The sequence below is a fragment of the Oncorhynchus nerka genome, linkage group LG4 (genome assembly GCF_034236695.1).
Source record: "Oncorhynchus nerka isolate Pitt River linkage group LG4, Oner_Uvic_2.0, whole genome shotgun sequence".
Taxonomy (NCBI): Eukaryota; Metazoa; Chordata; class Actinopteri; order Salmoniformes; family Salmonidae; genus Oncorhynchus; species Oncorhynchus nerka.
The window spans coordinates 69,424,661-69,450,454 of record NC_088399.1 but is presented as its reverse complement, the minus strand read 5'-3'; the positions used below and the strand labels follow the sequence as shown (position 1 = coordinate 69,450,454).

General features: G+C 41.8%; 1 protein-coding gene across 2 annotated transcripts in view; it reads right to left on the bottom strand.

Annotated features, from left to right (window-relative positions):
- LOC115128522 (KH domain-containing, RNA-binding, signal transduction-associated protein 3-like) overlaps positions 1 to 25,794 on the bottom strand; it is a 157,729-nt gene that overhangs the window by 61,704 nt on the left and 70,231 nt on the right. For both annotated transcript variants that reach the window (XM_029658422.2, XM_029658423.2), the window contains exon 2: positions 5,117 to 5,244. In XM_029658422.2, coding sequence (XP_029514282.1) covers positions 5,117 to 5,244 — 128 coding nt within the window. The remainder of the gene's footprint in view (positions 1 to 5,116; positions 5,245 to 25,794) is intronic.

The window sequence follows — 25,794 nt, the reverse complement described above, 5'->3', positions numbered from 1 at the left end:
CAGAACTGGACACCTAGTACGTTCAGAACAGAGAGTAAAATGAGCAGATTTCTGCACACGGTAGAATATATTCAAGGCATAATGTACAGACAAAGGTATAGTAGGATGTGAATACAGTGGGGGTAAACCTGTGCATATAGTGATAATGAAAGAGGTATTGTCTCTAGAAATAGCAATTCATCCAGGTGATGTCACTGCATGTGTGGGGAGTGGAACCAAATTGTTAGCCGAGGCGTGTTGAGCAGTGCTAGAGGCTCTACAGTGAAATAAAACAATAGTTACAAACCAGAACAGCAATCGACACGGCATGGTGACATTAGGGAAAGGCATGCTTAGCCGGGTGATCATACAAGTCCAGTGCGTGGCTTCAGGCAGCTAGCGGCACGGGGCTAGCGGGCTAACAGAAAGGCCTTAGAAGGATGACGCGATGGAGGGAAGTCTGTAGTGACCCCTCGTGCAGTTACATCAGCGTACGGATCAGCAGGGCTCCGTGTGGTAAACCAGGCCAATTGGCAAAATATATATAGTGGCCGAATAAATATGTCCGAAGGGCCTCTTAAGCCAGCAGTCCAATGTGCTTTAGATAGCTAGCAGGCCGCAGATTAGCGGCTTTGCGTTCAGGAGTCGTAAGCTGCTATAATTCCAGGTGGAAAAAAATTATTAAAAAATATAATAAAAATGTAAAAAAATAGGTTCAGAGCTTGCGGTAGGAATCCGGAGATATCGAGAAGAATAAGTCCGACTAGCTCTGGTTTGAGTCACGCTGTACAGACTGGCGAGAGTTGTCCGGGATAAAGGTAGCTGATGACCGTTAGCAAAGGATAGCTGACTGCTAGCTAGTGGCTTCGGAATGTATTCGATGGTAGTGGCCAGACAGAAGCCACTCCTCAGTAAAAGGCACGACAGCCCACTTGGAGTTTGCCAAAAAGCCCCTAAAAGACTCTCAGACCAAGAAAACAAGATTCTCTGGTCTGATTAAACCAAGATTGTACTCTTTGGCCTGAATTCCAAGCGTCATGTCTGGAGGAAACCTGGCACCATCCCTATGGTGAAGCATGGTGGTGGCAGGTTTTATGCTGTGGGGGTGTTTTTCAGCGGCAGAGACTGGGAGACTAGTCAGGATTGAGGGAAAGATGAACAGAGCAAAGTACAGAGAGATCCTTCATGAAAACCTGCTCTCAGGACATCAAACTGGGGTGAAGGTTAACCTTCCAACAGGACAACGACCCTAAGCACACAGCCAAGACAACACAGGAGTGGCTTCAGGACAAGTCTTTGAATGTCCTTGAGTAGCCCGGACTTGTTATTTTTATTTTTATATAAAAACTGTTTTCAATTGATCATTATGGGGTATTGTGTGTAGATTGATGAGGATTTTATATATATATATTTTATCAATAAGGCTTTAGAACCAGGCTGTAACGTAACAAAACATGGGAAAAGTCAAGGGGTCTGAAAACTTTCTGAATGCACTGTATATACTTTGGAGGGGATATCACTCTTTCACACTGTGGTATATACAGCCAGTTTGTTATTTAGAATATTTATTTTCTGTTTATCAAGGGAAAGAAACCAAATGCCTATTTTTCAAACATTGTCAGTCCACATGTCAAGTGTTATGCGCAATTGTATTTACCCAAGTTCTCTCTCAACTCCGGGACTTCTTGCTAGCATTATTTTTGCCTGATGCAGGACTCTAGCCCCAGAGAAGAGAGACTTGGACTGAAACATTCAAACCTCCATTTATTTATGAAAGATAGTCAATTTGTGCCACAGTTCTAACTCCCCCTTGTGATAGTGTGGTGCGATGACAGAATGACGCAATTTACCAAAATTTGCCAGCATCTACCACGAACAGTCACGGCATAATCTCAAAACTTATAAGTGAGGAACGATTGTACATGCATAACCCATTCTCCATCATTGCAGGAGTACCCGCTAGGCTGACAATGAACTGTGCTGCTGTGTGAATATGATAATCCAGGTTAACCTAGTTATTAACCAGCGGCCCAATTTAAGAGTGTTAGGTCTTTAATTTCATAGCTAAAGTATAATTAAATTGTTCCTAGAAAACCTAACATCTGGAACCTTCCCTATGGTGTCCTTGCCTGTTTCATACTATTGATAGAAAAGCTGTGTTTTTGAAGATGGATTTAAGCCCTCTGAACATGAGTCTAAACGGTCGCTTTTGGAAAACGCAGCGAGCCACTTCAGTGGCGAAAACCAAAAGGTGATGCCTGTTGTTCAGGGAGAAAACCCATTGGAGTCAGGGTGATCACTCTAGTACATTGCTACCTGTCAGATTGAACAAATTTAATATTTCTTCCTTCGGTGGCTTGTTGAGGCTCTAAATAGCGTATTAGTGGCCCCACTTATCAAAGCTGTCCAAGAAAATGTGTTTAGCTGCACTCCTATGTGACATAGACGTTTTTATGGATGACATTACATCTCCCTTTATTACACATGTCATTGTAATTGTTTTAGAAAGGGACAAAATGTAGCTCTCACCAGGTTATCTAGAAGACGTAGATCTTGCACCGACAAAAGTAGTGCACTAAATAGGGAATAGTGTGTCAACACAGATTGTTGAACCTTCTGCAGCTTTCTGTCCTCTGAAAGCCAGGTCATTCATCTACAGCCACTCTCAGAGAGGACTAAGGTGAAAGCCTGAGTGAAGACATCATCATCACCTGAGTGAGGCATCTCACGTTTACGCTAGCCTCTCCGCCACCCTACTAGCCTCCCTGCTATGGTCCCTGTGGGAGCCGGCTGTCATGTAGCTGCCGTGTGGCGCCATTAAAGGCTGATACTTATGCTGGGAGCTTTGTCTCAGAGCGGAGGGCTGAGGGGCTCTCATCACATGGCTAGAGGAGCATAGCATTCTCACTCAAACAGCATGGGCTGTTTCATCTTCACATAGAGGTTACTCTGGGAGGTCTGAGGCTCTATGAGATGCTCTGTTTCTATTTGCTGGAGCGAGAGAAAAAAAGGAAAGAGCATGTGCTCTCTCTCTCTTTCTCTCTCTCTCTCTTTTCTTTCACTCTGTATTGCCTATTGTTATACAGTGGGGCAAAAAAGTATTTAGTCAGCCACCAATTGTGCAAGTTCTCCCACTTAAAAAGATGAGAGAGGCCTGTAATTTTCATCATAGGTACACTTCAACAATGACAGACAAAATGAGAAAAAAAAATCCAGAAAATCACATTGTAAGATTTTTAATTAATTTATGTGCAAATTATGGTGGAAAATAAGTATTTGGTCAATAACAAAGGTTTCTCAATACTTTGTTATATACCCTTTGTTGGCAATGACAGAGGTCAAACGTTTTCTGTAAGTCTTCACAAGGTTTTCACACACTGTTGCTGGTATTTTGGCCCATTCCTCCAAGCAGATCTCCTCTAGAGCAGTGATGTTTTGGGGCTGTTGCTGGGCAACACGGACTTTCAACTCCCTCCAAAGATTTTCTATGGGGTTGAGATCTGGAGACTGGCTAGGCCACTCCAGGACCATGAAATGCTTCTTACGAAGCCACTCCTTTGTTGCCCGGGCGGTGTGTTTGGGATTGTCATGCTGAAAGACCCAGCTACATTTAATCTTCAATGCCCTTGCTGATGGAAGGAGGTTTTCACTCAAAATCTCACTATACATGGCCCCATTCATTCTTTCCTTTACACGGATCAGTCGTCCTGGTCCCTTTGCAGAAAAACAGCCCCAAAGCATGATGTTTGCACCCCCATGCTTCACAGTAGGTATGGTGTTCTTTGGATGCAACTCAGCATTCTTTGTCCTCCAAACACGACAAGTTGAGTTTTTACCAAAAAGTTATATTTTGGTTTCATCTGACCATATGACATTCTCCCAATCTTCTTCTGGATCATCCAAATGCTCTCTAGCAAACTTCAGACTGGCCTGGACATGTACTGGCTTAAGCAGGGGGACACGTCTGGCACTGCAGGATTTGAGTCCCTGGCGGCGTAGTGTGTTACTGATGGTAGGCTTTGTTACTTTGGTCCCAGCTCTCTGCAGGTCATTCACTAGGTCCCCCCGTGTGGTTCTGGGATTTTTTCTCACCGTTCTTGTGATCATTTTGACCCCACGGGGTGAGATCTTGCGTGGAGCCCCAGATCGAGGGAGATTATCAGTGGTCTTGTATGTCTTCCATTTCCTAATAATTGCTTCCACAGTTGATTTCTTCAAACCAAGCTGCTTACCTATTGCAGATTCAGTCTTCCCAGCCAGGTCTACAATTTTGTTTCTGGTGTCCTTTGACAGCTCTTTGGTCTTGGCCATAGTGGAGTTTGGAGTGTGACTGCTTGAGGTTGTGGACAGGTGTATTTTATACTGATAACAAGTTCAAACAGGTGCCATTAATACAGGTAACGAGTGGAGGACAGAGGAGCCTCTTAAAGAAGAAGTTACAGGTCTGTGAGAGCCAGAAATCTTGCTTGTTTGTAGGTGACCAAATACTTATTTTCCACCATAATTTGCAAATACATTCATTAAAAATCCTACAATGTGATTTTCTGGATTTTTTTCTTCTCATTTTGTCTGTCATAGTTGAAGTGTACCTATGATGAAAATTACAGGCCTCTCTCATCTTTTTAAGTGGGAGAACTTGCACAATTGGTGGCTGACTAAATACTTTTTTGCCCCACTGTATATCTGCTTTGTCCTCAATAGACATGCATATTTTTGCCCCCCAGTTTGTCTTTTCAAAGAAAACATGCAAGGTGTCAAAAGCAATTAGCCAGAAATGAAAAGACCAAGAACAATTTAAACCTAGACATCTCTGCAGGAAATAGCATCCTCAAACATGCATCCGTAGTGAGTCATTGTCTCAGGATCAAACAGAAAGCATGTGGAAAGAGTGACAAGCACATGGAGATGTGAACACACGTCATTGACCAAGGTCATCGAGCTGACAGGACGTCGTCTAACAGAAGAATGGGAGGGGTTCTCTAAAATGAAAGGTGATTTGCAGTAATGTTGCAAAAACGTAAAAATAGATGTTTGGAGAAGAAAACGCATCACAGAGGCTAACTGAATGGAAACCATTCTTTGTTTGCAGTTGCACAGTTCGATCTGAAAATATGTAGCCAAAACCAGCAGTACTTACTTTGGGAAACTGTCTGACGGGTATTAACACTTTCTGGCCCAGCTTCATGTTCTTGTTGATGACGACATCGATGAACTTCTCCTCTTCTTTTTCTTCTTTTCCTTCATCTTTTTGTAATTTTTCAATTTCTACAGGGAGAAAGATAAAAGCAAGATAAGAATCAATGACTATGAATGATTAAGACAAAAAGTGATCAAAGGATCAAAAGATGTTTGTCCATTTTCTCACAGGAGTTTGCCGAACTGAAATAATATCATTTGCGGGTGCCGGTTTGGTTTGTTGTCGCTCAGGCTCACACCTTTTTGCTTTCTCAGTCAACTGTGAAATAGGCTCTTTTGGCAATGCTGTAATTTACCTGGATATGGTTGTAATCATATCATAGTCATTCATCGTGCCCATTGGAAGAAGCTCTCTGTCTGGTTTGTAATATTTTGCAATATAATAGTAGGTAGATTAAATTTGACTTTCCCAGACATTTGAATAGCTTTCATGTTTTACCTCATGAAAATGTATAATTAGGGAGGCAAGTATATCTGTAGGTTATGTAAAATATTGGGCTTGATGGTTCCTCCTGTTTAGAAGGTAGCCTTTGATGTATTTGAAGATGTAACCTTGAAGGATCAATGAGATGGATAACATCTGTGTTCAGGAGCCAATAACATGGTAATGTAGGGGGGGGGGGGGGCAGGGAGGGCCAGGTAGGGAGGGGACCAAGGGCAAAACCGAAGCCTTCAGGCTAGCATTGGTCAGTGGACACTTTAACTGGGGTAGTGGAGGGAGGACTACAACAGAAACACACACATCATCTATGGATATATACTACCTACTAGGGCTACAATTACAATTACCGTATAACCGTGTAACCAACGGTTATGGATGAAGACTGTCATTAAAATCAAATAACAATCAATATTATTGTATTTTAAAAAATTTGGGGGAATGACCACAAGGCAGCAGAAGCACACATAACACTAGGATGAATAGAACAGGCTTGGAACTTCTAACCCTGGCAATTTGACTGGTAAACTAATTGGTACACTCACAATGGCTGCCTGGTATTGTGATGCAATCATTTCCATGGTGATGTACTTATAATGTTCAAATTATGTTAACTGATGTGGCTCATGAAATGGTATGTATTTTTTGTAATGTCAGTTGAGTTGAACCAACAAATCACAGCACATATTTTAGCACATATTTTACTTCCTGCTTTGCTCCTATGGGGACACTCGCAATGGCCGCCAGTCCACTCATTATGCCATCATTGACCTGAATGGGGATGCCCGTTCTATTCACAGTGGAGTGTATTCATGGATGCCAAAGGAAGCCAGCCTTCCATCAAAAATTTACCAAGAAAAAAAGTCTAAAATAAATTATCTTTAGTCTCTCTGTTTCATAACGTTTCTTGAATTTGGAAGAGGCTAAATATGTCTCACCGGAGAAAGCATCCGAGCGATGCTATCGGAGGCTGTCTGGTCAAAAGGAGCATGATATTGTTGCTGCCCATAGCATTGAATGCAATATTATTATATTATTATATAATAATAGCCAATCAGCATTGAGTTAAACTGAGTGAGCTCAACTGTGAATGGTCCTTGCGCACCAACAAAAATGTGTCAAGGGAAGCCAGTTTGGATTTGGCTTCACACCATTAACACAGCTAGAACAATGAGCTTTTCCAGTCATATCACATCAAAAGCCAAATGTCATTGACAGAAAAAAACATTGTGTTGTTGTCCTCCAGTGGCTAGCTAGCTAGCTCAAATGGGCCATTTCCTAAATTAGTCATGGGTGGAGATAAGGATTTGGACTTGTAGCTTCACTTAATCATCCGTAATGCTCAATGATTACATCTACGATTTTAATGTCGATTCTGATCCCAACCATAAATTCATAAATTGTGCCTCTGGCTTGAGAGGATGGAAGTTCAATATGTAGCTAGATGTAGAAGGCTAACTAGCTGGCTAATGCCCATGACAGGAAGTTAGGCTAGCAGCAAGCATTTTATCAAGGTAGCCTATGACAACAAAAACTAAAAGTGTGTACTGTATGACAGAGTGATAGACAACATGAAAGAGAGGAGGATGGCATTGGCAGTTTTCTAAGTAGGGTGAGTCAATGTGTTTTTCTACATATGCACACACACACACTCACACACACAGATAAATCACTACCATGGACAGCCACATTATATTTAGCTTATGTAGATTGGAAATAAATTGTTTTTGGTATCTTTTAGTTGCACTAAGCAGAGGTGATTTGATGATGATGAAAAGTTGAAGTTGAAACGGTGCTGGAATAGTGGAGGCAGCTCCTGTTTTCTCTCGATAACTCTCTGGTGTTCTAAATTAATAGTTGTTTAGTAGTCCGAAAAATGCCAGAAACATGAATAACATGGTTGACCATGCTGTAGGTCATGTACCTGTTTATCACATGCAATATGCTTTGTGGACTTCACCAGACAGATGTTGCTCTCTGGTCTTGTGATGAAACACACCGTGGTTGAATGTATTCTGCACGCCGTGTCTTCTTACTGTCTCGGCCTTGAGCCTATATATCACAGTGGTAAGACATATGAACTAACAGGTTATAGAGCGAAAAACAACGCAATCATCACAACACATAGGTTGTAATATGGCTTTTTTCCCCTGGCTTGGCTTCCCCAGTGATTTATAACCATGTACCGCTACTGTCTATTCAGCACAGCCAGAAGCAGAGGAGAGGAGAAAATGTGCGTAAAACAATTATAATAAAAAACAAACATTATATATATATTTCTTTTGCTATTCAAATAGTTATTACAGTGACCACGGTCATTTGGCTGGCCAATTATTGTCATCCAAAATTCCATGACCATCACAGCCCTACTGGCTTAGCATGATATGGCGCAGCAGGGTAGCCTAGTGGTTAGAGCGTTGGACTAGCAACCGCAAGGTTGCAAGTTCAAACCCCTGAGCTGACAAGGTACAAGTCTGTCGTTCTGCCCCAGAACAGGCAGTTAACCCACTGTTCCTAGGCCGTCATTGAAAATAAGAATTTTTTTCTTCACTGACTTGCCTAGTTAAATAAAGGTAAAATATCAGGGTGTAACTTGTGTGATACGTGTTATATGTGGGTCTTTTGTATACATGCTAATAAAGCCATGGTAGTGAAAACAAGTTGTCTCCAGATTTGACTTTCTACATATCATTTCCATTGCATCTTGAGGTCTTTCTTCTCTGAGTTTTTAAATTTAACCTATACTTAACTCGGCAAGTCAGTTAGGAACAAATTCTTATTTTCAAAGACTGCCTTGTTCAGGGGCAGAACGACAAATTGTTGCCTTGTCAGCTCAGGGATTCGATCCGGCAACCTTTCAGTTACTGGCCCAAAACTGTAACCACTAGGCGACATGCTGCCCTTAGTTGACAGCATTAGATTCCAAGAATGAAGTGAACGATAACGGATGTATCAGTAAGCTGGAATCTCTTCTAAGCCTGAACTCATCCCTGGAGGGAGCAGATTCCTCACATTCTGAGGAGAGCCCAGATTAATATTAATATTAGCCTTACAGAGAGTCTGTCTTTGTTCCTCAATGCTCTGGTTGCCCTCAGGGCAATATTCAGTATCCTGTGGATGAGTCAATACCCCCTTATTGGTTTCAACAGTTCTCTGATGTGTCAGTGAAATCCCTCAATGTTCACGGCTATGAGGATTTTAACACATCTTGGCCTTAAATGTGTGGATATTTCCAATCTATAATACCCAGCTGTCCCCTCTATTGAAACAACCTAAACTGCAGTTTGGTGTTCTATTTCCACAGTGGTTTGGTTAACACATATCAAGAATACAGTGTTCACTAAGAGTGCCCTCTTCTCCTCTGAACCGGTGGGGACTGTAGTGGTAGATGCATTTCAACTCCCAACTGACCCTGTCGGGATTCTTCAGTCCAAGAAAAAAGGTCTTGTTTGATGGGGACAGTGGTTCTTCCTCCATCAAAGAGGACAGAGATGTCATTAAAATTGTATTTACAGCTTTACAAGGCCTCAGTGTGCTCCGGTGACAGCTCGGATCTACACAGTAGGGGGCCTGGCCCAGTTCCCAGATGTCTAGTCCTCTATTAGACATGGAATCACTTAAGAAAAGCAGCGCACTTATTTAGACCACATCCATCCCCCCATTTAAAATGCGTAAACTGGAAGAGATTTGCAAGATTATGCTTGACTTTCACATCAGACTGTGAGCGGTGAGGAGTTGAGATGGGGGGGGGTTGCTACATCCTCTAATGTCACATTGCAGAGAGGGTAAATGTTGCGATGTGATATTAAGAAGATCAAGCATCAGAGGTCTAATAGCGGTCACATTAAATATTGATCATGCAAACTATGTGGGGAATGCATACGTTGCATTTGTGGCTATACCGTGCCATTTTCACCAAACTCCTTGAGACTAGTTGATAGATGCATAAGGTTAAGGATATTACATTTCTTCCAAACAGGAGGCAATGTTGTCCTGGGCAATAATGGTCACACACCATGAGTTCGGCGACAAATGCTTGGACATTATTCTTCTAAATGTGTTCTGTCCTGCTCCTTACTCTGTCTTCATGTTGTTTTTGTTATGTTTTTTTTCCCCAAAAGAAAGACATTATGTCTTTGTACAAACTTCCTCAGGCAGAAAATGTCCAGGTCTACTTTTGTGATGGTAAAGCATGTCAGAGCTTTGAGAATTTAGACATTAAAGAAAAAGAGAGAAACATTTGATGCAATGTTTCTGTGATATAGCATGAACCAAACATTATTACCATAAAAGGCTTCTTCAAATTCCCACATGAAGAAAAATAAGTAAAACTGTCTTAACTCCACATTCTAACTCAATTGGCTGGAACAGACTGGTGCTTTAGAGTTAAATAAACATAATCCTTTGTTTTGTTACTTGTTTCATGTAGTAGTGTCTTAATCGGTTTCCCAAACTTTGCAGTGAACACACACCGTATCCTATGCATCCTATATATTTCTGTCTCAACTTAATACTGAAATACTTCCCAGTCAAACAGACTATATAAAATAGTGTCATGATACAACATTATAGTATGTGTATATTATATTAAGAAAGAAACAACATGAGTAAGAAACACACAATATAAGTGGTCTGTAGGTTTGGGTAGCTAGATTTACCAGGTTATAGATCAATACCAGGGCTACCTGCTGTCATTTCAATGTGTCACAGTCTTGTGTTAGCCCAGTGTTTGATGTAGATGCTATTTTCCCCTCAAATTGCCCCCTGTTTGTGACTCTTTGTAGATTTCTATGACAACTGACAGACTGTGATGAAAAAGCACCATACTCAAGAGTTTCATCGGTGATTACCTGAAGCCTCCAGGTGACATTGTGTGGTCAAAGAATTTCATATTAACACAGACGGAATTTAACTAATTTCTCTCTGTCCTTCAGACAAACAGGACTTTTAGAGCTGAAAAAAACTTTAAGTTGACATTTAAAAAAAAGTTTAAATGCGTTTGTTTTTTTATTTCCTCTTTATTGAAAATTACAGTATATTGTTTTCTTTCTGCAAAAGAGATAATGAGTTTTACTTCTGGCTTTTAAGTGAAATTAAGGACCAAATGAATAGAAATGCCAAAACAGGAACTTCATGTCATTATTCTGTAATGCTCTGAAGCAAAGCTTTAATGAACTGTGCAGGCCTAGAATAACCCTGGTCAGTTTCCTCACAACAGGAGACCAGGCGCTCCTCGCCTCTGTTCATTAAATCAATCTCAGACAGAAATCACTGTAAAATGCATTTACATTTGAATTATCAATGCCTCCTTCTCTTCCTCCACCTCTACAGCGCCACCTCCGTATAGTGATAGAGAAATGATCGCTACATGAAAGCAGGCTGTTGACAAACTGCCTTTGCTTCATTCCTAATATGACCACCAATTCAGTGTGATTCAGGGTATCAGGCTGTGAACCTAGTTAGAGAAAACATGCAGCTCAACACTTAGGGCTGTCTCAGCTCAATACTCAGACCCTCCCGCCGTGCAGGGTTTTCTCAGCTCAATACTCAGACCCTCCCGCCATGCAGGGTTTTCTCAGCTCAACACTCAGACCCTCCTACCATGCAGGGTTTTCTCAGCTCAATACTCAGACCCTCCCGCCATGCAGGGTTTTCTCAGCTCAACACTCAGACCCCTCTGCCATGCAGGGTTTTCTCAGCTCAACACTCAGACCCTCCCGCCATGCAGGGTTTTCTCAGCTCAACACTCAGACCCTCCCGCCATGCAGGGTTTTCTCAGCTCAACACTCAGACCCTCCTACCATGCAGGGTTTTCTCAGCTCAACACTCAGACCCCTCTGCCATGCAGGGTTTTCTCAGCTCAACACTCAGACCCTCCTACCATGCAGGGTTTTCTCAGCTCAACACTCAGACCCTCCCGCCATGCAGGGTTTTCTCAGCTCAACACTCAGACCCTCCCGCCATGCAGGGTTTTCTCAGCTCAACACTCAGACCCCTCTGCCATGCAGGGTTTTCTCAGCTCAACACTCAGACCCTCCCGCCATGCAGGGTTTTCTCAGCTCAATACTCAGACCCTCCCGCCATGCAGGGTTTTCTCAGCTCAACACTCAGACCCTCCCGCCATGCAGGGTTTTCTCAGCTCAACACTCAGACCCCTCTGCCATACAGGGTTTTCTCAGCTCAACACTCAGACCCTCCCGCCATGCAGGGTTTTCTCAGCTCAACACTCAGACCCCTCTGCCATACAGGGTTTTCTCAGCTCAACACTCAGACCCTCCTACCATGCAGGGTTCATTATCTTTGTTTCATTCCTAATATGACCACCAATTCAGTGTGATTCAGGGTATCAGGCTGTGAACCTAGAAAGAGAAAGCACGCAGCTCAACACTCCGACCATCCAACCACACAGGGTTCAGCCTCAGTTCAACACTTTGACCCTCATGTCGTCCACCAATTTCACTGGCTCCCAGACAAGGTCAGTCTGGCGGCAGGAATTCGTTTTGGCCCCTAATCTGGAGATTACATTCTCCTTACCCGGCCCAGCGCTGGTCTCTCTCTCTCTCTCTCTCTCTCTCTCTCTCGCTCTCTCTCGCTCTCCCCTGGCCCCTGGCAGCTGGGTTCTCTGCTGTGAGGTAAGTAACGTGCCCAGACCTGCATGCAGCCAGCAAACAATGTCCAGGATTAAGACTGCAAACTCTCCCTCCCTGCAGCCCCTGGCAGCCCAGCTATGGTAAGACTGAGACTGAGACTGAGAGGCCCTCCACCACTGCAGGGGGCCTTTTCAACTCAGCAGCCTGCCCGTTGGTATCAGGAATACTCTGTTCAGTTAAATCTTCCTCTCTAATCATTGTCATAGAGAAGATAGAGTATGTAGGGATGCAGTTATTTGGCCTGCCCCACCCTGCCTTACTGATAGTATTGGGAATACAGTGCCTTCAGAAAGTATTCGCTCCCCTTGACTTTTGCCGTATTTTGTTGTGTTACACCATGAATTTGAAGTGGATTAAATTGAGAATTTATGTCACTGACACAATACCCCATGGAATTATGTTTTCTGACATTTTTACAAATTAATTAAAAAGGAGAAGCTGAAATGTCTTGAGTCAATAAGTATTCAACCCCTTTGTTATGGCAAGCCTAAATAAGTCCAGCAGTAAACGTTTGCTTATCAAGTCACATAATAAGTTGCATGGACTCACTCTGTGTGAAAAATTGTGTTTAATACGATCTCTGTACACCACACATACAATAATCTGTAAGGTCCCTCAGTCGCAGTGAACTTCAAACACAGATTCAACCACACAAAGACCAGGGAGGTTTTCCAACGCATCGCAAAGAAAGGTACCTATTGCTAGATGGGTTAAAAAAAGAAGAAGAAGCAGATATCCCTTTGAGCATGGTGAAATGATTAATTACACTTTGGATGGTGTATCAATACACCCAGTCACTACAAAGATACAGGCGTCCTTCCTAACTCAGTTGCCAGAGAGGAAGGAAACCGCTCAGGGATTTCACCACGAGGCCAATGGTGACTTTAAAACAGTTACGGAGTATAATGGCTGTGGTAGGAGAAAACTAATGATGGATCAACAACATTATAATTACTCCACAATACTAACCTATTTGACAGCGTGACAAAGCAATTATCTTCTGGTCCTGAATACAAAGTATTACGTTTGGGGTAAATCCAATACAACACATTACTGAGCACCACTCTCCATATTTTCAAGCATGCTGGTGGCTGCATCTTGTTATGGATATGCTCATAATCGTTTAGGACTTTGGAGTTTTTCAGGATAAAAAATAAATGTAATGGAGCTAAGCACAGGAAAAATCCTAGAGGAAAACATGGTTCAGTATGCTTTCCACCAGACACTGAGAAACAAATTCAAATTCACCTTTCAGCAGGACAATAACCTAAAACACAAGGCCAAATCCACACTGGCGTTGCTTACCAAGAAGACAATGAATGTTCCTGTGTGGACGAGATACACATTTGACTTAATTCAACAATGGTTGTCTAGCAATGATCAAGAACCAATTTGACAGATCTTCAAGAATTTTTTAAAGAATAATGGGCAAATGTTGCACAATCCAGGTATGGAAAGCTCTTAGAGACTTACCCAGAAAGACTCAGCTGTAATCACTGCCAAAGGTGCTTCTACAAAGTATTGGCTCCATATTTTTGTATATTTCTAAAAGCATGTTTGACTTTGTCATTAAGGGGTGTTGGGTGTAGGCGGGAAAGGAAAAAATCTATTTCATACATTTTGAATTAAGGCTGTAACACAACAAGATGGGGAATAATTCAAGGGGTATGAATACCATCTGAAGGCACAGTATTTTGAATAAAGACATCTGCATAGCAAAAATAAATACATCTTTAAAATGTATTATTTTACTGTGATATTATACTGTGCTATAATAGTTTGATGAATCCAGTTCGATTTGTTCAGCTATAAACAATTTAGACGATTCCTTGTCATGGCAAAGGGAAGACAAATGATGTTTTCTTCTCATCCACCTGGAGGAGTCTTGAATTGTATATGCATTTTTATATTTCCATACAACAGTCTGGGGAGACAGAGACGTTCAGAAGACAATCAAAGACATGAACGGATAAAAATGTGACTCCTCAACCAAACCCAACACAGAGATGCTCTGTGTCCTCAGCTCATACTGATGCCCGGCATAAAAGTTATATACTCCATGTAGACAAGTTTTATGAGGATGTCAAGTCAGGTCTCCAACCAGTTCATATAGAGATGACATTTTCAGCCATATGCTATATGACTATATTTGCAAAGGTTTCTTAAACTGCAGAATAATGCAATTCCCATGCTGTTTCCCCTGGAGGCAGATTCATAAAATAATCAAATAATTGCCAGTTATATATAGTTCAGAGTCCGTGTGAGTCCCAAATGGCATCCTATTCCCTACATAGTGCACTACTTTTGACTAGGGTCCATAGGGAATAGGGTGCCATACAGGGTGGGACTCATGCAGTATTAACTCTGAACAACATCCCTTGACTGGTAGGCTAACTCTGAACTCCGATCTCTGTCATGGCAAAGGCTTGTCTGATTAAGCCGTGTTCTTCAGAAAGACAGTGCCTGCTAGCCTGACAGCATTGTAATAGCCATAACCATTACATTACATGTGGCCCCAGCCAGTGTGACAGTCTTCTGCTGTCACAACCAATCTGGGTTAGAAGTCTAAGTAGCTCCAATGAACTCCTCTGACCTACATATCCTTGCAGACTCAAACATTTCCGTATTCACTGTCTCAATCCACTTAAGACTGAAATAAGTACAATATTTCAAGGCCCCGAAAGAAAACAAACAAACCATGAAATACAAACACACACGCATGCTCACACATGCACACGTGGGAAAGATATGTCCCCAGACACCCTGCTATAAGACTGCCTCGGTTGCATATTCAACAGCAAACCATTATGCAATATGTTTTGTTTACTTAAATCTCTGAAAAGCATTCCAAAAACCCCAGACAAGGCATATTCTATATGTAATTTCTCTCCTTGTTCGGGCGGCGCTCGGCATCGCCGGCCTACTAACCATATCCGGCCTACTACCCATCACCGGCCTACTAGCCATCACCGGCCTACTAACCATCACCGGCCTACTAGCCATCACCGGCCTACTAGCCATCACCGGCCTACTAGCCATCACCGGCCTATTAGCCATCACCGGCCTACTAGCCATCACCGGCCTACTAGCCATCACCGGCCTACTAGCCATCACCGGCCTACTAGCCATCACCGGCCTATTAGCCATCACCGGCCTACTAACCATCACCGGCCTACTAGCCATCACCGGCCTACTAGCCATCACCGGCCTACTAGCCATCACCGGCCTACTAACCATCACCGGCCTACTAACCATCACCGGCCTACTAGCCATCACCGGCCTACTAACCATCACCGGCCTACTAACCATCACCGGCCTACTAGCCATCACCGGCCTACTAGCCATCACCGGCCTACTAGCCATCACCGGCCTACTAGCCATCACCGGCCTACTAGCCATCACCGGCCTACTAGCCATCACCGGCCTACTAACCTTCACCGGCCTACTAGCCATCACCGGCCTACTAGCCATCACCGGCCTACTAACCATCACCGGCCTACTAACCATCACCGGCCTACTAACCATCACCGATCCATGTTTCCTTTTCCGTTTGTTTCATCTTTGGTTCATTCACACCTGGTTTTCATATGCTTTAATTCCTGTGTGTATATTTACCCCTGTTTCCCCGCTTAGGTTTGTGCGGGATTATTTTCATGTTGCTTGTGGAAGCTTTCCTCAGTGTATTTCGCGTGTGGTTATTATAGTAAGGTGCGTTGTGGTTTTGCGCCTTAAGGGGAGTACTGTTAGTTCCCATTGTCTTGGGCGTTGTTTTGGGGTATTGTACTGTACCGTGTTTTTGGACTTGCCCTTATTAAAATATACGCTACACTGACATCTCTGCTCTCCTGCGTTTGACTCCTCACCTACCTTCAGTGTGTGAACGCAACACTTAGTGTGAAACTAAAAGAGACTTTAAAGATACTAAAGAAACCCTATGTAGATTTAAGCATGCCAGTACACTGCATCACCACCACTACACTACATTTAACTCAAACTAAAACAGTTAGTTCCTCTGACACTGCAGAAGTGAGACTCCAACACACTGTCTCGTGCCTCAAACCAGTTATATGGGTTAATGGCATTCTCTATGCATAATTCACAAATATTGGGTTCATAAAACATTATGTTTTTCCCACAAAACAATAGATTAGCAGAAAATAAAGCTGTTCTGGAGAAACATCGACCCAGCAGAATAAAGTACCCACATAGAGAACATCCCATGTGGAGAACATCTGAGGTTCAGATAGCTCGTTAGGTATACCTTACTGTATTAAATATGCATGAAAGCAGGGCCTCGTGTGGAGTTGGATAATACAGGGATACAGTAACAGAAGGCTGGAATGATGGTCTCCCACTCCAATGAGATGCTACTGGAAGCTACCACCCACCACCATAACACACACTCCAAATAGATGCTACTGAAGCTTCCCCTACACCTGTCCTCTCTCTCCTCTCACACGTCCTGCCCCCCCCCCTCCCACCCCCGTACCTGTCCTGCCCATTTGACGTCTCCATCAGCCTCTTTGCTTCTCCAGCCGTCCAATCCTAGACACACTAGACTACCTGCACTTTGAAGGTGTCTGATTAAAAATGCAGTTTAGGAGGTTGTGGAAGAGCGAGATGAGAGTTGACGTGAGCTATCCTGGGGAAGGGACCAGACGCCTTTCTCCTGTCAGATTCACTCTAAGATTAACCACTATCTCTGTGTGGCCAGCCTGAACACGAACACAGATGCCTGCCCATGGTTCCTTATGGCATCACATCAACTCTGATGCAGGTCCACCAATGGAAAATAAACACATAACAAACACTAAAAACTACAGCTGTAGACTCTGAACAGATTCTGAGGAAATATTTACTGTAACACACTTTGCATGTCGATGTGTTACAGCGAGTGAGAGCACTCAAATAAATGGTACTGTACCAACATCTGTGTCTGTCTTTTAATCCAACTATAATTCATGGGTCCAACCGCACGCCTACTTGGCATGATACGCCTTTCTCTGAGAGTGCTTTCTAAAAGGAACAGCACAGCAACACTGCTTGAACTATTAATATATAATTAGCATGAGCTGATGTTTATCGGTTCAACGTCGCTTAGCCAAATGAAGCTTCCCATCAAACCATCATTAGGCTCTGAAAAGAGGGGGAGGGACGTGAAAAAGGAGAAGGAACTGTGACTTGGCGTAATCGTGGTCATTATCTGGAATTCATGTCAGGTTACATTATCAAAATGCACTGAATCATCATAACTCATAACGACCTGAGAGCATTTCCTTTTTCATTTCAATTGCTCATCTGGTGTCAATTAGAACTGCAGACGAGGCTGAGGCTAGAAGGGAGATACTGCTGCGGCGCATGGAAGTGCTTTTCGAGGGGAAATCCAGGATTTAAAGTAATACAGTTGAACAAATCTCGTGAGGTATTTTAATAAGCTATCTTTTTCAAGAATCAATGGATATACACTGAGTGTATAAAACATGAAGCTCTTTCCATGACATTGACTGACCAGGTAAATCAAGGTGAAAGCTATGATCCCTTATTGTCCCCTGTTAAATCCACTTCAATCAGTGTAGATGAAGGGGAGGAGACAAGTTAAAGATTTTTAAGCCTTGAGACAATTGCCTTGAGACAAAAGCCTTGAGACAATTGAGACATGGATTGTGTATGTGTGCCATTCAGATGGTGAATGGGTAAGACAACATTTTGAAGTATGGGGTATGGTAGTAGGTGCAATGCGCACCGGTTTGTGGCAACGCTGCTGGGTTTTTCACGCTCAACAGTTTCCTGTGTGTCAACAATGGTCTACCACCCCAAAGACATCTGACACAACTGTGGGAACACGGGCCAGCATCCCTGTGGAATAATTTCAACACCGTGTAGTCCATGCCCTGACAAATTGAGGCTGTTCTGAGAAGTAAAAAAATGGGTGTACTAATCCCAGAATGCCCCTTTAAAGGGTTAGCTAAAGCCTACTGCTTGGTTTGACTCCATACAGCCAAAACATGTTACAGACATACAGTCACAGAGCCTTTTAAAATGTCACTTATTTGTTATACAAAACATTTGTATGAGCTTTTATGGGAAAAGTCAGTAATGATGGCATTGTATTGTTATTGATATTGATTATGTATACTATGAAGTATTTTCACATTGATACATAATTCATCACCTCTAATAAACTGAAACTCAACAATGCATGCCATATCCTTAGAAGGCCACAGTCTTTGGGTTATCCTGTGTCCAGCGCCTTCTGAGCTGCTGAATCTATTAGATTACAGACAGAGTATCTCTTCATGGCACTAAGCATCAAACAACCCCAAAACATAAGAAATCAATATCCTAATTGAAATAAGAGCCTCGATTTTCTCTTGGAGATGATGCTACACTTATTTATGCTGAGTGATAGAGTCTGTGTTTGGTATCAATGGCAAGGGGGTCAGGGGGTAGTGGGATAACATGCCAGATCAGATCTACTAATAGAGACCTTGTTGTTTTATTACCATAGTAACAGATTATCTGACAGCTCTGTATCTAGGATCAGAATATAATCCAGATGTAAATCCACAGAGAACACGGTGGCAGATTCTAGCCTGCTGTAGTCTACACCATGTATCATAGTGATTGTAGATCTTATTATGGCCTAGCCTTGTACCCTTTTCACAGTATCATTAAACCGTCCCGAACAGGACTGTGCTGGCTCTGATATTTTCATTTCACATTGTTCTTTCCAGTATTGTTCTAGCAACTACGCTGGATGCGTAGGCTATACACTGGATCGTGTGTGCGTGTGTGTATAGTCACAAATGTGGACAGAACAATATCAAAATTATGCAAAATATTGTATGTCGGCCTATGTCAGTTATTCTGATTAAACATAAAGATGTAAACCTCGCTGTCAAAGTAAATCCTTACATAATTGGTTAGTATTGCCCAGTGACTCCTTCCTTACAGCTCAATAAGAAATCACCTCATGACGATCTACCTCTACCACGAAGACGACATCACTACAACATGCTCAGACTAATCCTCATACATTCCAAGTGTAACGGAAGCAGAATTATAGTGGATGGATGGGCTGTTCTTAAATGGAAAACGTTAATTAGAATGCAAAACAATTACCATAACTAATAATGTCCTATTACTTATTACCTTTGTTCGTTTCACTGTTCTATTTACCCCATTAACATTCCAACTAATGTAGCATCCAAACAAGAACGTCTATGACATTAGGGCCAGATATACGCAATTATATTGTTGCCGTCAACGCATCCATACTTCCATCAGAAGATAGTTACTTTGCTCAAGCAGAGAGAAGAATCATCTCCATCTGGAGCCATAAGGGAACCGGGTTGCTAGCATGTACAGCATGCTGAGACATAGAACAAGACTAAAAGGAAATGTCTTGATTAACCACCAGGTCAGACATTCTGAGATGAAGCCAGAGTGCTAAAAGGATTCCAGGTTTGCATCCCAAATGGCACCATAATCCCTACACAGTGCACTTCTTTTGACCAGGGCCCATGGGTCAAAGTAGTACACAATATAAGGAATAGGGTGCCATTTGGGATGACACCCAGGTTTCTACCTTGGGGAATAGAACTCCTGTCTTAGACCAGAGAATATAGATTAGGGAATAGACCATAATGAGTTTTATAATTTTATGAGGGAACTAACGAGTCTCTACTGGGCAGGAATAGAGCAGGAAAACCTGCCTTGACAAACTGTGAAGGATCACTGGTGTGCCTAGCTTTTTATCCAAGTCAAAAACAACTTAGCTACGTTTAAATTCATCTTGAAGGAGGAGCCATTTTTTTTTACAACCAAATATAACAATTCAGTTTATTTTTATCCTAAAAAAATCTCCCTAGTCCTTGCCGATGACAAGCATACCCATAACATGATGCAGTCACCACCATGCTTGAAAATATGAAGAGTGGTATTCAGAGATGTGTTGTGTTAGATTCAACGCTTTATTTCCTTGCCAATTATTTTGGCAGTTTTACTCTAGCGCCTTATTGCAAACAGGCATGTGGGCGTCAATCAAGGCAGCCGCCCACACCTCTCTGATTCAGAGGGATGAAGGCGGAAGACACATTTCGGTTGAATGCATTCAGTTGTGAACTGACTAGATATCCCTGTTCCCTTTCTTTTCACTTCTTTGGGTTAGTATTGTGGAGTAACTACAATGGTGTTGATCCATCCTCACTTTTCTCCTATCACAGCCATTATTTTGTTTTGATTTATTTATTTATAGGGGACAATGCACATTAATCAACATCAATATTACAATAACGCAATGTTCATGTAAAGGTGCCGGGGTTAGCCAAAAGCTCATTTGGACCCGTGTTCCCAGGGCAGGTAAGGTCCTTTACACACCCAGTATACAAATACTCACTAAAACAATACAAAATACATCACTTCCAAAAATATATCATTCTAATAACAACAACACTATCATCAATTGTCATCTTACACATAAGGAACCACAGATAACTCAAGTGTATAGGTTTGGATAGATTTGAGACATATTTTCAATTGACATTTAAAAGTACAATAATCAGTGCAGTTTCTCAAGTCCATAGGCATTGCATTCCAGTATATATATAGGTCTTATAAACCTAAAGGTGAATAATCCAAACTTAACTGTGATAACCAACCTTCTTCACATGTTTCATAAATGTCAAGTTGGAGTAAAAAATGACACCAAGATACCTGAAGTTAGACACAACTTTCAGATTCTCCCCATTAACAAGAACAGCTGGTTGGGAAGAATCCATGGATTTCCTAGAGAAGTACAGAAAAACAGTCTTGTCGATGTTGAAATGCAGGCAAGAATTAGTCATCCATGTAGAAACATGTACCATAGCTTCAGTTAACTTGTAAACAACTAGTTGTCTATTTTTGGAGTTTACATACAAAACTGTATCGTCTGCATACCTCTGCATGTTAACTTGTGGGCAAACAAGTGGGAGATAATGTATATAGATGGTAAGCAGAACTCTGTAACGTTTTAAAGTCACCATTGGCCTTATGGTAAAATCCCTAAATGGTTTCCTTCCTCTCCTGCAACTTAGTTAGGAAGGATGTATCTTTGTAGTGACTAACTTCACCATGCTCAAAGGGATATTTAATGTCTGTTTTTTTTACCCATCTACCAATAGGTGCCCTTCTCTGCATTGTAAAACCTCTCTGGTCTTTGTGGTTGAATCTGACCTTACAGATAATTGTGTGTTGGGTACAGAGATGAGGTAGTCATAAAATAATCATGCTAATAACTATTATTGTAGACACAATGAGTCCATGCAACTTATTATGTGACTTGTTAAGCACAAGTCAACTCCTGAACTTATTTAGGCTTGCCATATTTTTTATGAATAAAAAAAAAAAAAAAAAAAAAAAAAAAAAAATCCAATTTGACTTTATGTGGTATTGTGTGTAGGCCAGTGTCACACAATCTCGGTGTAATCCTTTTTAAAGGCAGGCTGTAACACAACAAAATGTGGAAAAAGTCAAGTTGTGTGAATACTTTTTGAAGGCACTGTATGTCAGATACTGATAGTCAGTCAATTAGCCCATGTCAGCTAAATTAGATTAGTGGTAAATCAAGTTACCGGCAGAGGGACCCATTTATTTTGTTAGTCTGTTCCACTTATATATCATATTATAAACTGCAAACATTTCTCTCCATCCCATGGCAAAATGTGTAGAATTGCACGCAATTAACTGTAAAACTTAAAAATATTTATCAGCTGTCGAGTCGAGGGACACTAAAAACAAATTATTGCAATGTGTGGAGGGCTGGTGTGTGGAGGGAGTTACGGATGTGGGTATGCAGCCCCTCGTGATGAGTTCAGATTTTTGGTAGCCCCCTCCCCCATCGAAGTTGCCCATCCCTGCCATGCGGCATAGAAAACAAGCTGGTCTGTTTCATGTTGCTTTTTGTTCTTGTGGCTTCTAGCTCAGCCTGGCCCTGTGACAGTCTCTGAGTCCCCAGGGAGATACCGGAAGAAGACTGGGTAGCAGAGAGATGATTCATCTGCAGTAGAACTTATGCATATGCATATCGCTCTCAGACCCTGTTCTTTATTAATGCAGACCAGTAATCATTTATTTATGTGTACTCTGCTTTTCATGTGTTTTAAAAACCGGTTGGTAACAACTTTTTCTATCAAGAGTGTGAGGATGTGCAGATAAGAAGATATACAAATGTACTACATTTCTCTTTCGTGGCTTTGCCTTGTTTCTTTTTCACATAATTCTAAAAGATTCCTTACTTCTAAAATCTAAATAATTTCATTTGATTTAAATGTAATGTATATGCTAACGCCTTTAATTACCTTACACGGCACTAATTAACTAGTTATATGATACTTTATACATTTATTTCTTATACTGAGTCGCCATTAAGGGACTGTCAAAAGTTTAATTAAAAAAGGAGATTAAAATGATTTCATAATGATCAAATATTAATACAAGGGACATGGTCATTTCTCTCGGCCCTCATATTTCTTCATAATACGTTCAGTTGTCAAGGAGATTCATCTCCCGTGTCCTCTGTAAGGAGGAGAGTTGACCCTTTTCTGAAACAGCATCCAGATCAAGTGCCAGACCACCACAGTTACCCTAATCTATGTTCACTTCTCTGTTGGATCATTTCTCTATTAGCCCAATCAGCGATGTAGTGGTAAAGAAATAGTTAGGTCAACGCTAAGCGCCATTTGCAGTTGATAAAGTAACTGTCCAAGGAATTTTCAAAGCATTTTTTTCCCGAATTGACGGCATGTTTTCCGTGACGCCACTTTCCCTCCACTGCAACAACGATAGCTAGGGGAAAACAGTCAGTTGAGCTTTGCCAATACGCTTTTTTTGATCAGATTTGAGAGCTTGCCAAGCATGGTTTGTTTAGCTGTCTCTGAATCCTGTCACCCTACTAAAAGGTTTACATCCCAACACTGACACTGACAATGCTACAGGAAAAACAATAAAGTCAGCTAGATAAAAATACATGATACATGCATTATAGAGTATACTGTCTAACAAGGTATTACTGTTAATTATGTATTGGGAGGCATTCTGTTTTTATCCACCCTTAGGCTTTTCATGCATATCATTGGAACATGCGACTCAGCATTCAATTCCATACAGTATATACCTCTTGCAGTTACACCTGCTGAATGTATTCAATCTCCTCCATGCACACAGATATGGATATTATTTGGTCCTCATTGCAGAGCACTTCAGTATGCCACTCAGTGTCCCATGACAGAGTGTAGCGTTACAGCAAAGTGATATCTCTGAATGAACAGGAACCTGATACACAAGCGCTCTGGTTTCTCTCTGGTTACCGGGTCTGAAAGCACAGCTCACTTTTACTTTTCCGTACACCGTTCAGGTATGGGGGTGGAGGTGTGTTTCTGGTGCCGGGACAAGGGGGTCTAAATGTTGCCCTCTCATAGCACGTGGGGTGTTGCTGTAACAGAACACAAGTGAGATAGAATCAGTGGTCATAAAACACAACTATCTGTCCTGTTATTGTACTACAGGATGATACAAATCTGGACGTTCATTATTTATGCAGACCCAGGGTTTTTTCTGAATTAAAAAGGGACTTAGTTGGTGGGAGTGGCAGGGGCGTGGCAATGGGCATTACCCTGGCCCGCCAGGGTGGCTGAATTCTAGAGAAAATGCTTGTGGGGTAGAGAAATGTTTGTAGTTTTGAAGCTAATTTCCTGCAATTCTACACATTTTGCCATGGAGCCGTTTTAACGCTAGTTATGCATTTTGCAATGGCTAACGCTGTGTTCTTTTGCTCGAACATAAAAACAAAAACAATAATGCTAAATTCATTTTTTTTTGTTATTGTCACTTCTCCCTGACTGTCTAGCTTTTATTTAGGTGATTCAAAGTTCTTAAAGATTAAATTATAGGGCGTGGTTTCCCACATCTTGTTTTTTGCCCTATCACTAAACAGCTGATTCAAATAATCAACTTATCAAGGTATGATCGTTTTAATCAGCTGTGTAGTGTTAGGGCAAAATACAAGATGTCCACCCCTTGGGGTACCGAGGACAGAGTTTACGAAATACTATTGTAGGGTGTCCAATCAAATATGCATCTTTTGACCAATGGGTCAAATAACAGTGCTGGGAATTGCCATGGACCTCAAAATACTATATTATCATGATAATTAGGTGCCGATACGATATGTATTGCGATTCTCACAATTCTATATGTATTGTCATTTTATTTCGAGTTGCTGTTCCTAACATATCGCTCACCAAATGTCTGCTGCAGAGTGATAAGAGGGAGCCATGAGAAAGTGAGTTTTGATCAGTCATGGAAATAAAAGTGCTGATAACAAATTGACTCCCTATTTCAAAAGAAGATGGAGGATATGAAGGAAAAATACTGGAGATTTTTTTTTTTTGTAAATTTTTTTGGGGAAAATAGCATTGCGTCAGCACATGCTGTGCGAGAATTAAGGCCAACTGACAGGCTCATCGTTGAACTCATCTTTCTTCTCAAATCCAGAGGACATAAAACAATATAGAGGTAAGATAGATAATGATTTTGAGACATGACATGTAGTATTTTCATATTCATGTGAAATGCCTGTTCTTTTTATAACATTTCTCACAAAAACAAGAGTATTTCTGTGAAATGTCATTGGAGCACTGAGAGTACTGAAAACATTTTACTTTACTTAAAAGCCTTTTACATTTTATTAAATTTGTGTCATGCAAATGTAGCTTTTTGTGAACTGCGGAAACAACTTTGAGGACAACCACCACAACATGTAAAATCCTCAAAAGTTATTGCAAGAAAGCGGCACCTCTCTGTCAACAGCGCTCAGGTGCTGGGCCCCCCGAGTGGAGCAGCAGTCTAAGGCACTGCATCGCAGTGCTAGTTGTCCGCTACAGATCCTAGTTCGATCCCAGGCTGTGTCGCAGCTGGCTGTAACTGGGAGACCCATGGGGTGGCACACAATTGGCCCAGCGTTGTCCAGTTTAGGGGAAGGTTTGGCTGGCTGGGCTGTCCTTGTCCTATCGAGCTCTAGTGACTCCTGTGGAGGGCCGGGTGCAATGCACGCTGACACGGTCGCCAGGTGTACAATGTTTCCTCGAACACATTGGCGCGGCTGGCTTCTGGGTTAAGCGGGCATTGTGTCAAGAAGCAGTGCGGCTTGGCAGTTGTCGTGTTTCGGAGGATGCACGGCTCTCGGCCATCGCCTCTCCTGAGTCCATACGGGAGTTGCAGCAATGAGACAAGACTGTAACTACCAATTGGATACCACGAAAGGTCATGAATAATAATAACAGAGCTCGGTGCTTATTACTGGTTGTGTCAGGTTACAAAATCCGACTTTTGTTATATACTGTTAACGATATGTTAGAGAAAGACCCCACCGAAAGATTCAGAACATGAATAATCATAGTTGTCTTGGTCAAATGTATTTTATAAGGTAAGGCTGTGACATTTCATCACCAAAGTGCATTTTCACCCACTCTGGACAGAGTCCAGATCCAT